This window comes from Cinclus cinclus, chromosome 20, assembly GCF_963662255.1.
Source record: "Cinclus cinclus chromosome 20, bCinCin1.1, whole genome shotgun sequence".
Classification (NCBI taxonomy): Eukaryota; Metazoa; Chordata; class Aves; order Passeriformes; family Cinclidae; genus Cinclus; species Cinclus cinclus.
This window is the reverse complement of record NC_085065.1, coordinates 6012657-6027145: the sequence shown is the minus strand read 5'-3', so window position 1 is coordinate 6027145 and position 14489 is coordinate 6012657. Positions and strand designations below refer to the sequence as shown.

At 49.4% G+C, this 14489-nt stretch overlaps 1 protein-coding gene across 3 annotated transcripts in view; it reads left to right on the top strand.

Annotated features, from left to right (window-relative positions):
• The window catches only part of TMEM94 (transmembrane protein 94), a 35532-nt gene extending 22790 nt beyond the window's left edge, over positions 1 to 12742 (top strand). For 2 of the 3 annotated variants that reach the window (XM_062505989.1, XM_062505988.1), the window contains exons 16-31: positions 266 to 368; positions 1569 to 1786; positions 2990 to 3171; positions 3371 to 3509; positions 4120 to 4235; positions 5098 to 5197; positions 6609 to 6717; positions 7230 to 7419; positions 7886 to 7963; positions 8356 to 8441; positions 8916 to 8997; positions 9295 to 9449; positions 9720 to 9814; positions 10896 to 10989; positions 11207 to 11377; positions 12195 to 12742. In XM_062505989.1, coding sequence (XP_062361973.1) covers positions 266 to 368; positions 1569 to 1786; positions 2990 to 3171; positions 3371 to 3509; positions 4120 to 4235; positions 5098 to 5197; positions 6609 to 6717; positions 7230 to 7419; positions 7886 to 7963; positions 8356 to 8441; positions 8916 to 8997; positions 9295 to 9449; positions 9720 to 9814; positions 10896 to 10989; positions 11207 to 11377; positions 12195 to 12267 — 1991 coding nt within the window. In that variant the 3' untranslated portion in view covers positions 12268 to 12742. The remainder of the gene's footprint in view (positions 1 to 265; positions 369 to 1568; positions 1787 to 2989; positions 3172 to 3370; positions 3510 to 4119; positions 4236 to 5097; positions 5198 to 6608; positions 6718 to 7229; positions 7420 to 7885; positions 7964 to 8355; positions 8442 to 8915; positions 8998 to 9294; positions 9450 to 9719; positions 9815 to 10895; positions 10990 to 11206; positions 11378 to 12194) is intronic. The other variant, XM_062505990.1, reaches the window with a different exon arrangement.
• Positions 12743 to 14489: the final 1747 nt, after the last annotated feature.

Genomic DNA, 14489 nt, shown 5'->3' with positions numbered 1-14489 from the left:
GGAAGGGACTATACAGCTTATATTTTATCACAGCCTTGTTTGAACCCACAATTAGACAAAGGGCAGTTGAAGGTGCTTCATCAATCCTGAACAATTTCTTGATGGAGACTGAAGACATTCAGCAGAGGAAAAGGGGATATCTGGAATGCATCAAAGCATTTTGTGGTAATGCTCGTGTCTTAACAAATAAGGGAACAGTTGGTGTGATATCCCCTTCCTGGGAGCTGTATGTGTGGTGCTGACTCATTGTTCTCTTACACTTCAGGCACTGAGCAGATGTTTTCTCATGGGACAGCTGACATCATCCTTGAGGCCTGCACTGACTTTTGGGATGGTACTGATATCTACCCCCTCTCTGGCTCTGACAGGTGGGCAGCTTTCTCATTTGGGGAATTCAGGAGCTGCAGATAAAATGCAGAGGGAACCCGGTCACTCTGTTAAAATTCTTTTCTTTAAAAGCCTTTTAAGCTTTCTAAGAGCTTTGAGTAGGTTATGAACATGAACCATCTCTGCTTGTAATTAATTGTTACCATAGCAATGTAAGAGATTAGATAGCAACAAGCATTCAGTTGGACTGAAAGAGCAAGCCACTTCTTACTGTATCTGTTGGGATACTGTCCTCTTGTAAGTGGATTCTGACTGTACTGTGTAGTAGGACTGAATGATAATCAGGTCACGCTGCTGGCAGAGAATTTTTTGTTGTTTTTCAAGAAAAATGTGTTGTCTTACATGAAATGCAAAATGATCAGTTGTGCCTGAACCAGTCCACACGGTGCATCAAGCCCATGGAGTCCTGCAGCAGTATCTGACAGTGTGTGCTGTATTTTCATCTACAGGCTGAATTGCTGTTCCTGTTGGCATAGCAGGCCTATAACGTTTAGTTTCACTGACTTTTCACATTGTTCTTCTAAATCTGCTTATCCTCAGGTGTGAAAAAACTGCCACTGATCCTTTTTGGAGTATTGATCACGTTACAAGCAAATTAAAAATCTGATGCATAGTCTAATTTGTTACGTTTAATTTGTTACCTGTGAATTCAGCTCAGAGAAGGAATTTTACCTTATATCAGTGATTGAATGTTGACTAAATACAGCTCCTGGGACCCAGACTCTGAAAGGGGATAGGAGGAAAGTTTGCTCCTGCAGCTATCTCTGCCGTAGATCCTGTTGTCAGAGTTGTCAGTTCCCTCTTTGGTGTTTATCTCCCTATAGATAAATTGTGTCTGATGAATTAAGCTTCTGCTGTCATGTAATGAACTTCCTTGTAGTCATCTGGCAGCCATATAAGCATATTATAAGTGTATTTGAAGAGCTCTGTGTTCATACCAATCAATCTGATGAGCAAACAGAAACATTCATCACTGCCCCTGCTGGAATACGTGTTCTTGCTGCCCTGCAGTGCCTGCAGCTTGGAGAATGCAGAAAGAGCAGGGAAATTCTTCTTCAGACTTCCTAACCACTCTTTATGGAAGACATTTTTCCAAATACATGAAACTGCAGCATTTCTGTATTGTCAGAAATGTGCCACATTTTTGTTAACTTTGCCTGTTTTTTCTCTCTTCCACATAGGAAGAAGGTGCTGGATTTCTACCAGAGAGCCTGCCTGTCAGGATACTGCTCTGCCTTTGCATACAAGCCAATGCACTGTGCCTTGTCCTCCCAGCTCAATGGCAAGTGCATAGAGCTGGTGCAGGTGCCGGGGCAGAGCGCGATCTTCACGTGCTGCGACCTCCCCGGGACCACTCCCATCAAACAGAGCAGCAGGAGGAATAGCTGGAGCTCAGATGGTACGTGTGGCTGCAGTCCTGGCTGCAACCAGGGCTGCTGCTGGCCCAGGGGCTGGATCTGAGCAGTGGAGAGCTGTAGGAACGTTGTTATTCAGAGTGGCATTTGGAAATTTGGAAGGAAGAGTTTCTGGAGTAGATGCGTTTCCAGAGGAAGTGATGACGTGGCAGCTGGCAGGGGGATTTCTAGTTAAGGTATTGAAGCTTACAGAAAAGCTCTTCTCCTTGTAGGAAGTGTTTCTAAAGCAGGCTACAAAGAGCCAAGGTGTTTCAGGACTTGGTTTGCTCTTTGTCTCATTTTATGGAAATCACATGGGGTGGGCTTTTCAAAGGATTGAAATGTACAGTGCTATGCAACTACTATTCCTTGATAGATTTTGTTGCTGTACTGAAGGAACTGATTCCCACTAGATGAACTGTACATGTCCTTCAGAATAGCAATGGAAACTGAGAAAGAAGCACATACCATTACATAAATCCAAGAGGCTCTTTTGGAAAACCAGTCTTAACTTCTTTCTGCCTTGGTCTCCCATTCTGTAAAATGTGACTAGTGGGGTTTCCAATAGCTGGGAACAGTTGTGACTATTTTCAAAACGCTTTTGAGTCCCACCTGTGGCAAGCCTTGCAACTGTGTGAAGTGTTTCATTATTTTGTTCTTCATGCTGCATCCAGCCCCCATTCACCACAGGCTGATGTGGTGATGGTGAGGGAACCCTGTCAAAGAGCCTTTGCAGGCTTTTTGGAAGTGTTTGCAGGGAACATGATTCAGTTCCTTTGCATCAGCCCCTTGTGCTCTGATGCCACTGTGCCTCAGCTAGACTCACCATATTGTTTAGGCACAGTAGGATGTGTTTAAAATGCACATGTGAACATTACGAAGCACATCCTTGACCTTTCTACCCAAATTCCATGTGACTGATCCCTGCCTTCTGTTTTATCTTTTTTCTTTCCATGCTTGCTGTTTCCCACTTGTGTTCTTGATGTCCTATGTGGGGGTGTCCTGAAACCACTTCTGTGACTGGGTATGCTGTGACAAATGGGTGTCTCTTCATCTTTCCTCCTGTGTTGGTGTTCCTGCACATTTCTCTGTCTGGATACCATGTCCTTGGGTGTCACCTTGGTGTCCTCCCCACCACGTGTCCTTTGTCTGATGCACATGTGCCCCTCATGTCTCAATGTGATTGCGTGTTGTTTGCATGCCTGAAGAAGGGATTGGGGAAGTGATGGAGAAGGAGGACTGTATCCAGGCTCTGAGTGGACAGATCTTCATGGGAATGGTCTCATCTCAGTATCAGGCTCGCCTTGACATTGTCCGCCTCATTGATGGATTGGTCAATGCCTGCATTCGTTTTGTCTACTTCTCCCTGGAAGATGAGCTCAAAAGCAAGGTAAGCTGTGTTTGCTGACCCCCCTGACCTTGCATGGCCTCTGGTTGTCTGACTGGAGAGTTTAGCTCCAGTGCAATCTGAGGTTAATCTGATTCAGCCCACTAATGAGTCCAGAAGGTACCTGTGCTCCAGTATGGCATCAGTCTGCAGTGCTCTGGCCTGGGCAGCCATTCTGAAACCCTTGTCTGCTCACCCACAGGTGTTTGCTGAGAAAATGGGTCTGGAGACTGGCTGGAATTGCCACATATCCTTAACACCCAATGGTGATGTACCTGGCTCAGAGATCCCCCCCTCCAGCCCCAGCCATGCTGGCTCCCTGCATGATGACCTCCATCAGGGTGAGAACTGTGTCTTGGCCACTCTGAATGCCTTTTTTTGTGTTTCCTGGGTGGTTCTTTTAAACCCACTCATAGGTTCCTGTGTCCACACCAAACACTTGATCTAACAGAGCTTTGAGCACAAAACTGGATGGGCCTCAGGTGTGTGTGTGTGTAAGTGACATCACTTTACATTTATAGCCTTTCTAGCAAGCCAGTACCAAGTTTTGGGAGAGAGACATCTTTCAGTGCACCAGCTGCCATGAATTTATCTGCTGGGGCCCTGGTCAAGCCACTGAAGGTCCCTTGCCTGTGTGTTACTCTTTTTTTTTTTCTTACATTAGCTGGGATTTCTTTATTCTCTTCCCCTAGAAGGCCAATAGAACAGATAAAGTATCATGTCTCAAAAGAGCAGAGACTAGGCTCACATATCTACCTCTGAACAGATTAGTCATCTAAAAATACTGCATTTTAGATGACTGAGTGGGAGATCTGAGTGTTGCTAACCCAGAAAACCAGGCCTCACGTTTCCTGGCTTCTGCAGTGCCACGTGCATTTCCCACCCCCCGTGGCACAGGGGTGGCAGAGGCAGGTTTGGGATTGTTGTTTATGCTGCTTCTCTCTGCTCCAGTTTCTCGAGATGATGTGGAGGGGCTTCTGCTGATGGAAGAGGAAGGGCACTCGGATCTCATCAGCTTTCAGCCGACAGACAGTGATATCCCCAGCTTCCTGGAGGACTGCAACAGGGTGAGGGCCCCTTTCCCTGTGCACCTCCTGCTTTGTCATGGTCAGGAGTGTCACCTCATTATTCCCAGAGGAAATTCCTCTTCGAAGGAGATTGGTTTCCATTGGGACCCCTGATTTCCCTCACCCTCTTCCAGCTTGGTATCTAGTACCTGGGAAATTTGTGATTCTCTCATTTAGTTACTTTTGCTGAGCAGCTCTTTGCTTTGGAGTTTAGGAATGGAGGTTACCAAACATGGGGTAACCTTGAGAGCTGCATCTCAGTTCCTCTGGTTCCCATGGGCTGGGCAGGGAGTGGGAGCATCCCCACTTTCCATGCAGACAGAAGAAACACTCTCTCTTTCAGCTGTGAGCCACAGACTGGTGCTGCCCAATGGTCAGTGTGAGACATGCCCTTCCTGCTTCAGAAAGACCTCACATGTGCTCAGCAGAGATTACAGGAATATCAAAGATACGCAGATTTCAAAAAGTCCTTTAGGCCTGGTTTCAGAAGGCAAGAACCCTTCTTGCCTTGCTGCAGGTTGATGTGGCTGCAATTGAAATAGATCCAGTTGCTGGAAGACAGCAGATGTGTCTGACTAGATTCTCCACACAGGCAAAATGTCCTTTAGAAATCCTTGAGCATAGGTTTGTCACACTGACCTTACAAACCCTGAGGGCAAGCACAGGCAGCTTGGCAGGCTAGTGTAGAACTTTATCAGAAAACTTTTGACACTGACTTGGGAAAGCCAGTTCTATCTGCAGGTGTATGAATTTGTGTCTTGAAGTTGCATAATTCTAGGAATCATCATTTTCATTTCAGCAGTTTTCTCTGAAATGCCTCTCTCTCACACTCCCTGCTTAATCTGTCCTTTCTCTTTCTCAGGCCAAACTCCCCCGGGGGATCCACCAGGTGAGACCTCACCTGCAGAACATTGACAACGTGCCTTTGTTGGTGCCCCTGTTCACAGACTGCACCCCAGAGAGTAAGTGGCCTTTCCTACTCCTTTCCATGAATTCCTTCCCCAGCTCCTTGGTCTGGCTTATCCAAGTTTGGACATGGGTGAAGGGAAGGGGATACATTCCAGAAATCTAGGAGGACATATTGATATTAATTACCCTGTTACTTCCTGTGGAGAGCCAGGTGTTAACTGAATTTTAATGCAGCTGTTGCCCAGCTGCTGAATTGGGCTGAGAACCATTTCTTTCAATTTGCATTAAGAGACACCAAAGCAAACATAAAAAATGCTACTGCCTTTCATTAAATAAGTGTTATCAGTGTACCAGGAGACTTTGATCTCTGCTAACAACTCTTGTATAACTCAGAAATCACTTACACGAAGAATTTTCCCCTGGCAGTTGCTGTTAACACCTTCTGCTGCTTTGCAGCTTTTGATTGCAGGAAACGGAAAGGACAAAATTTCTCTTTCTCTCTCTCTGAGGTATTCTTAAAGAAAGGGGCTGAGTGCTCAACTGGCAAATACCTGCCAGATCTCCAGTGAGTGTGGAACCACATTATGATTTCCCATTTTAGTACTTCTGGTCACAATTTGCAGTGTGTCAATCACAGTGCAGTCTGCCTTCACACTTAGTGCCCAAATTTCCTCTCTCTGACAGAAGTGGCAGCTCCCCACTTGACCCAGCCCCTCACTGTGCTGCAGGTCTTTGTGCACCTGGCATTTTGTGAAGGTGTTTACAAGGGAATCTGCAGAGGGGAGGCTTGGGCTTTTTTGCCTGGAGCATTCTAGAAAATCCATGTATATGCAGAGCACTGTGCATGGAGCTACAGAACTAAAATCAGATCAAAGACCAGATTTGACTTAGAGGCCCCAGGAATGTCAATAAACATATTGATAAAGGGTAGAGGTGGTGGTGGGTGGGAGTGCAGGAGCAGGGTCTGGCTCTGAGTGTGGCTAAACGTGCCACTGCTTTTGTTACATTCCCTCCCTTTAGACTTGCAACACCACTAGTGATGTGCTACTGAGCAGAGTTTGAAACACTGTATTTATTTTCAGTTTGAATTATTTAGGTTTATTTCTTTTCTGATGTTTTCTAACAAGACCATTTGATGCTGAAGCTGTTTTATGCAGCCAGGCTATACCTACACCTCTGGTCTGAAAGAGGTGTGCTGGAGATGGAAATCTCTGGGTTATAACTCTGTGAATCACAGATCAATTCCTGCAGTGGCAGATATATAGAGCACCTAGTTAATTAACTGGTCTGCAGTTAATTAACTATCTAATTGTGTGCTTTGTCTGTGGATCTCAGTGTACACAAGTGGTGACTATCAGATGGGGCAGTTTTAAAGGATCTGTTTGTTACCCAGATTGGAAAGGATGTGAAACACTGTATTTTTGTGTGCATGATAACATAATTGCTCCTTCTGTCCCTCTGCAGCCATGTGTGAGATGATCAAGATCATGCAGGAGTATGGGGAGGTGACCTGCTGCCTGGGCAGCTCTGCCAACCTTCGGAACAGTTGCCTCTTCCTGCAGAGTGATATCAGGTGGGGCAGGATCTATTCCTCCTCCAGCTGCCTTCATCTTAGCAAGTACCCAGCTGTGGGTCACAGCACATCTGTGGATTGAGCAGGGGGTGCTCACAGTTGCTCTGTCCATTTTTAACCGTCTTTGTCTCCAAGAGAGAGATCTGGGGGGATTGGATGGGGATGTCTGTTTAAGATCCTTGACCCACAGAGCTATTTTCATGTCTGAAAAGAAGATGCTCTCTTGCATGCTGGACTGTTGTGCCCCAACTGCCACTGCAGATTCTTCCCATCAGGTGAAAGAGTGGAAGTACCCCATGGATCAGCCAATTTGTTGACTTTGTGCCACAAACCCAGTTATGTTCATTATTTCTCTGTGAATAACTGAAAATCTAGGAAGATCAATCCTAAAATCCATGTTATAGCTCAGGCTTCTCTACCTGAGCAAGGTATGCAGAGCATGGCACAGCAGTGAGACAGTTTCCTTTCTGGCAGGAGGCCTTTCAGCAACACCCCTTGTATTGTCCTTGCAGTATAGCCCTGGACCCTCTCTACCCATCCCGCTGCTCCTGGGAGACCTTTGGCTATGCCACCAGCACCACCCTGAGCAATGGCTCTGAGGAGCTCACCCCACTGCAGCTCTCAGGGCAGCTCAACAGCCTGCCCTGCTCCATGTCCTTCCGCCAGGAAGAGAGCACCAGCATCATCAGGCTCATAGAGCAGGTGAGCCAAGCTGTTCCCTCTGCCCTCTGCAAGGGGCAGAGCCAGGAGCTCACACAAGTGTCCTGCTTGAGGTGCCCACAGTGCTGCCAGCAGGAGCTTTGGTGTGTCTCCTGGCCTTTGTCCAGGAAGCACAAGAGGGAGAATCTTCCTGCCCTCCTGGTCCAAGGTGTTGGGGATGGTTTGGGAATGGTGCCTTGGGTAACAGAACATGAATATTGTTCTTTTGGATGAAGTACAATCTTGCAGAGATCCCTAGCCAGACAACAATGCCAAACTTACCCCTTGGCTAAATCCTGCCTTTCTTTTAGATGTAGGCAAGAGACCTTCCCTTTTTGCTTTCACTGTGTCCAGATCCTCTCCCCTCCCACTTCTCCTGAGGCCACATGTTCTGCCCCTGTCTGCTGGTAGCTGCTCTGGGCTGGCAGCTGCTCCCAGCAGGGCTCTGAGAGCTTGTGCTTCCTTCCAGGCCAGGCACGCAACCTATGGGATCCGCAAGTGTTTCCTCTTCCTGCTGCAGTGCCAGCTGACCTTGGTTGTCATTCAGGTGAGTCCTGGCCTGACTGGGGATGGTGTTTAGCTCAGAGGACAGGAGGGCTCACATGGGTGTGGGGTGGCTGCAGTGGGGCAGCCTCGAGAGAGGAACGTGGCCTTCAGTCAGGTTTACACAGTGTGTTTGGGGAAGTTACACATGGAGACTTTGTGATCTCAGCCTGTGCTGCCCCTTCTCCCTGATCCTCATACATTTACTTTCAAACCCTTTTTTCCCTGGAGAAAAGTATCCCCTGCAGCTCCTGCCACAGGAACATATGGAGGGGCTGTGCAGTGGCAGCCCAGTTACCAGCTCATCCCAGTGTTTCAGGGAAGACAGCAGCATTTTTGGTAACAAGTCTGTCCTAGCATTGCTCATGCTCATCACTCTGGCTTGTTTCTGTCCAGTTCCTCTCCTGCCTGGTGCAGCTGCCCCCCATCCTCAGTACAACAGACATCGTGTGGCTCTCCTGTTTCTGCTACCCACTGCTCAGGTGAGTCTGTCAGGGTGGAATCTCCTCCCACCCATCCCCCTCCAGGATGTACAGACCACCCCCTCAGCCTCACTGTGTCCATGCTAAAAGCAAGCTGACATCACCCACAGCACGCTAAGAAGGCTGCAAGGATTATTCCAAGCACCTGCTTTGACAAAGTGCTTGGAAACAGGGACAAGAGCATTTGTGTGCTTCTATGTTAACCCCTGCCTTGTGTGATGGAAAGTCTGGAGTGTCAGGTGGAGGCCAAGGTACCACAGGTGTTGTGGTTTTTTTTTCTTCCTCCTACATCTGGAGATCACTTCTCGCTCTGTCTGCACCTTCAATGAATAACACCTTTTATGGCATATGTAAAGATAAGTGCCAATGCTTCAAGCAGTCTGAGTAGGTTATTTGGGTTCAAATGTTAGATAAAAGCACAATAGCTCTGGTGCCCAAACACATTACTGAGACACTTCACTTACCTTTCTCCAGTATCTCACTCCTGGGCAAGCCTCCCCACAGCTCCATCATGACCATGGCAACAGGAAAAAACTTGACTTCCATTCCCAAGAAGGTAGGTCACTCCTCAGATTTAAATTATTCACACTTTTTTTCTCTTCAGTTTTGTCCCAGTGCTGATGTGTAACTGAGGCCCTGTGCCTTCCTTGCTCACTCAGTAAATTGATCCATGGCATGAGCCAGGGAGGGAATCCCCTATTCCAGCATGGCCAGAGGGCAGATCCTCAGTGCAGCATCTCCTCTGTACTACAGCTTGTCTTTTACAGCCATTGATTCTCTGATGGTCCATGGGGAGGAGGTTGTACACCAATGACATGTCCATGTCAACCTCCTTGCTTTCCCTTATTCACAGACTCAGCACTACTTCCTGCTCTGCTTCCTGCTGAAATTCAGCCTGACCATCTGCTCCTGCCTCATCTGCTTTGGGTTCACCCTGCATGAGTCCTGCAAAGGGGTGAACACCACCAGCCTCAACCTCACAGCCTGCTCCTCCATCATGCTGCACAGGTGAGGAACTGGCCACACACATCCCTACTGCTCCTGCCCTTTCTAAGGAGGACTGATTCCAATCCTCTAACAAGCTTCAGCCTCTTCCGTGACCCACCAGGGCTGTAGCCTTGGCAGCTACATCATTGCCCACTGTCACCTCCTGGTACCAGCACAGCCTGAGCTCACACACAGATCCCTCAGCTGTTAAAGGAGAACATGGCTCTGGTGGGAGCAGGGCAGACAGTTAAGTGCCCACTGTTGACTCTCCTGTGTTCTCTCATTCACTAGTAATGCTTATGGTGCTCCTGACTGGTTTGGGACATTTTCCAATGCTCTCCTGGTAGCCCAGAAGCTCACAGCTGGCCTGATTGTTTTACACACAGGTAAGTCCCTGTTCCCAGAACCCCATTCCCTGCTCTGAGGGAAAGCTTGCACCCTTTGTCTCTTTCTTTGCCCCTTATGCCAGAGCACAAACTCCCTGATAGAAGCAGACCCTGCAGTGGCCTCACAGCACAGGCTTAAATCCCCCTGTCTCACTAAACATTACCCTGGCAGATTAAAGACAGCTCCCTCAGAACTGATTCTGTTCCTACCAGCCTGGTGAAGTGATGGTTCTGTCCAGTCCCACCAGAAAAGCCAAATCCCTTTTGCCTTCTTAAAAATAGCAGCACCTGTAGCTTTCCAAAAGTATTCCCTGCTTCAAAAGTGTTTATATCTCTGCTACTATTCTGTAAAGTACCCCATTGCCTTCCCACAAAGGGCACTGGTGCAGCTGTGACTGTTTGAGAGCTGGAAGCCTTTCTAAATCCTCTGGAGGTGTGTAGAGCCAGCTGAGCAGAGCAGGTCCAGCTGCTCCCTGACAGCACTGAAGGATCTCAGCTCTCTGTCCCATATGTCCCATGGTGCTGGGCAGAGTGCTGTGTGTTGAGATGTGCAGATGTCCAGTCCAGCAGAAATGCTTCCTGATTTGATCTCCAGCTTTGGAGAGAGTGGGTTGCAGTACTTTTATGTCCCTCAGACTGCCGAGGCAAGGCAGGGGTGCTTTGCTTGGCAGCTGTTTGGAAGACCCCAGGTGAAAGCTGAGCAAATGCTGGGTCCTGTACAGACAGCTCTGGGTCTCTGGCTAAATCTCTCTCTGAGCTGGAGCTTTCCTCTGTTGCAGCCCTGGAACAAGGGCACACCCACCCCTGTCCCACTCCCCAGACCTGGGCCTTTACCTGCTCTGTTTTAGCTGCCAAGTTATTCACCTCAGAGTGAATAACTGTGCAGTACAACCACTTCACTGCACCCACCTGCATTCCAGAAACTTGGAATCGCTGTGAGGAGCCTGGTCTGACAGAGCCTTGAATGGCAGGCTGGTTCCAGGGACATGAACCCCATATCCCTTAGGAGTAACAGGTGTTGATGTACCTTGTAAAGTGCTGTATCTGTGTGTGATGCCAAATAATCCCCTTTTCCCTGCAGTGTTCATATCCATCACCCACGTCCATCGCACCAAGCCCCTGTGGAAGAAGAGCCCCCTCTCCAACCGTTGGTGGACGCTCACTGTGGCTGTTGTGTGAGTACCCCAGGCCCTGGGGAGGTGCTCCAGGATGCTGGAGCAAGAAGGGCCCCAGGCCCACTCCAGCACCAGTTTGCTGGTGCTGAGGAGAATCATGGCAATTGATCTCCACTGCTGAACTGGTGAAGGGTCTCTGTTGTGAGCGTTTCATCTGCAGATCCTGGGAAACTTGTCAGGTCTGCTGAGATTTTGCTGTGTCTGTTTTTCATCTTAGAGTGCTGGGGCAAGTGGCACAGACTGTGCTGGACCTGAAACTCTGGGAAAACCTCAACTCTTCTTTGACCTTTAACCACGTCTCCATCTCTCCAGTTTCATGGCTCTTGGGTTTTCTTTCCTTGGTCCTTGTGGTTATCATCAATGAGATTGTCAAGCTGCATGAAATCAGGTATGGGGGTTATAGGGAAGATGGGGAGAAAAGGCTGAAGCCTCCCTACAGCCTGGCCTTGAGCTGCAAAAAAATAATGATGCCCAGGGAACAGGGTGGGGAACAAAAAGGAAAAGCTGACTGCATTGTGTAAATCACCTGGCTGTTGTGTGCAGGCTCACGTTCCACCTCCCAGGGAGGAAGCACAGGGGAGGAAGGAGGGTCAGAGAAGGGCAGTGGCAGTGATTGGGAGCAGGAAGGGAGAACAAAATTTCCTTATCTCAAACCAAAGGGAGGGAGACAGCCAAGGTCTATGCAACACCAGCATGGAATTGAGGAGGGCTGTTCTCTCCATCTTGTCCCATGAGGACAGAGAGGCATTGAATCACAGCAGAGGAAATGTGCCTTCACACAGAGCCTGGACTGTGGGACTCGTTTTCACGGGAAGTGGCTGAAGCCAAGAATGAGTAGCAGGCAAAGTGACTGGCTGTTCTTCCCAGCACAGGGAGCAGCCAGAGCTGGGAGTCAACACTAATGAACATTGATTCAGGAAATGGGCTGGGGAGGAAAGGTGGGGATTACAGGGAACCCTGATGGGGATAGAGACACCATCTCAGTTCCTGTGAAGGGTTTCTGGACCTTTCTGTGCTGTGTCTGGTGTCCCTGGAGATGGGATTTAGCTGGATGGGGTAAGACTGAGACCATGGGTTGCTGTCTGGATTTGATTCCCCTCCCAGACTACCACAGGACCCAGGCCAGGACTAGCAGCTCAGGAATGGCAGTGGAGCAGTTTTACCTTTCACCCCTCTGCCTAGTGACTCTCTTCTTTCTTCTCCAGGGTCCGTGTCCGTTACCAAAAGAGGCAGAAGTTGCAGTTTGAAACCAAGTTGGGGATGAATTCTCCATTTTAAAAGCACCCAGCTCAAGTTCCTTGGAGCCAGGGCCAAACAGCCACTGGGAAAGTGGCTGCACCAAAGGCCCAGGGAGTTTTCCATCACAAATGCAAACCAGACAGCCTCCTGGCAAAACTACATCTGCACTTCCCAGGGCCCCAGGCATCCCCCAGGGATCCCCTCACAGGTATGCAGCCCCTTCCCAGCCTGCCAGGAACCCTTCACAGGAACCTGCAAGCTCTAGTGCCTGTTCAGGCTGTTCTTGCTTTATTTATTTATTACTAGAGGTATTTGTTAGTATCATGGTGATGCTAAAATGAAGTGGCTCCTTTCCTCATTGTGAGCAGATGGGTTTCCTGGGCCTGGCAGGAGAATCTGGGACCAGTAGGGCTGCTGAAGCAGGAGATCTCTATTGAAACCCATTCTGGTTCTCCATCTCTGCCTGCTCTCCTTGTGTGTGTGCCTGTGCACGCCCTCCCTGCCTCCCTGCCCTGTGTCCTGGGGCAACGGAGCCATCCCTCTTGCAGTCCCAGAAGTGCTGGGAGCTCACATTCCTGAGGTGACAGTGGGAAGGGTCTCTGGACAGCCGGGCTGGGCCAGCCCTGCCTTCTAGTGCTGTTGTCACAACCATGTTCTGGCTGTGTCAGAAGAGGGATGAGACAGGGCTTTGGGAAAAGCTGCCTGTGATCCTCTGGTCTGGTGCAGAGGAAGAGCAACTCCTTTTGCAGGGAGCAAGCATGGTTCAGCTTCCTGCAGCCCTGCTGAACCAGCTTTTATCTCCTTTAACAACCCCCAGAGAGGTTTCATAGCTGTTCTCCTGTTTGTGATCCAAAGTGGTGTTCTGCTTCAGTAATGAGCCTGCTTGAGAAAACCACAGCTGAGATAAAGCCTGAGCCCTGACTATCCCACCCTAGAGGAAGGGGATGTCTTTCCAGGCAGGATATCTGCAGCTTGCAGTTGTGACTAATACAGAGCTGGTGAATGGCTCCTTTCCCAATCCCAGGATTGTGCTGCATCCAGTTCTTGCTCCCCAAGGCACAGGGAACCCTGCCCAGTCATGACTGTCTGTGATAGTGCTGGGAAGTCTCTCTCCTCTGTGCTAATGCCTTCACACAGAACCACAGAATGGTTTGGGTTGGAAGGGGCCTTAAAGCTTATCTTGTTCCACCCCCTGCCATGGGCACCCTGCCATGGGCAGGGACACCTTCCTCTATCCCAGGGTGCTCCAAGCCCTGTTCAACCTGACCTTTAACAGTTCCAGGTATGAGGCAGCTACAACCTCCCTAGGTAACATCTGCCTCAGTGTTTTTCTGGAGGTCTCTTCATTTGCCTGGGAGCACCCTCCCCTGAGGGCTGCAGCAAGCCATGATCTGCCTCAGTGCAGCACAAAAGCTCCCGAGCTCTGACCAGACCCCATCTGTACTGGGAGCACTGGTCCTGTTGTGGCCTGACAGCCAAGGGCCACAGAGGAGCACACAGGCATGGCTACCAGAATATTTGCAGCTCATGGAGATGTTGACTCTAGATCTAAACACTGACTAAAGCTGGTAAATCCTGGCCCTGTTTTTGGTTCCAACATTAACACTACAATATTTGGCTGTTGCTGCTTCTTTGGTACCAGAGATTAACAAGTGGCAGCTGCTCTCCTCTGGGCAGGCAGGGAGCTTCCTGGAACCCCCAAGCTCTGCCCTGCTGCTCCTCCTTGTCTTCCTCACTTTTCAGCATAAGCAGAGAGCATGGACACGCAGCTGAGTGTCTCCAAGCAATACCCTCACCCTGCTGTGGGGCTGGTAGAGGAGCAGAGCTGGCTACAGCCAACCCCTGGACTCTGGGGACACACTGAGGGTGCTGGACGGGGACAGCAGGGAGTGTTCCAAGCCCTGGACCCAGTTCCTGCAGTGGGGGGGCAGATGTGGAGAGCCCATGCTGGCAGGATTGCATGGGAGAGGGAGCCAGCAGCTCCTTGGGGCAGCACAGGGCTCTCCCCTGCACCACAGCAGTGTCTGCCCACCTTTGCCAGCCAGGCTGGACTGTGCCCTCACTCCCCTGGCACCTGCAGGGCTCAGGGAGAACAAGCTGCACTTTTCTCAGCCTCAGTTCACTAAATGCCACTTCCAGATCTTTGAGACCTGGCCCCTGAGAAATCAGCTTTCCTTCCTGATGCCAGGGTTGGATCACAAGTGGGATATGATCTCCTCTGTGGCCCAGCTGAGCTGGAGTCAGAGGCAGCACAGAGCTGC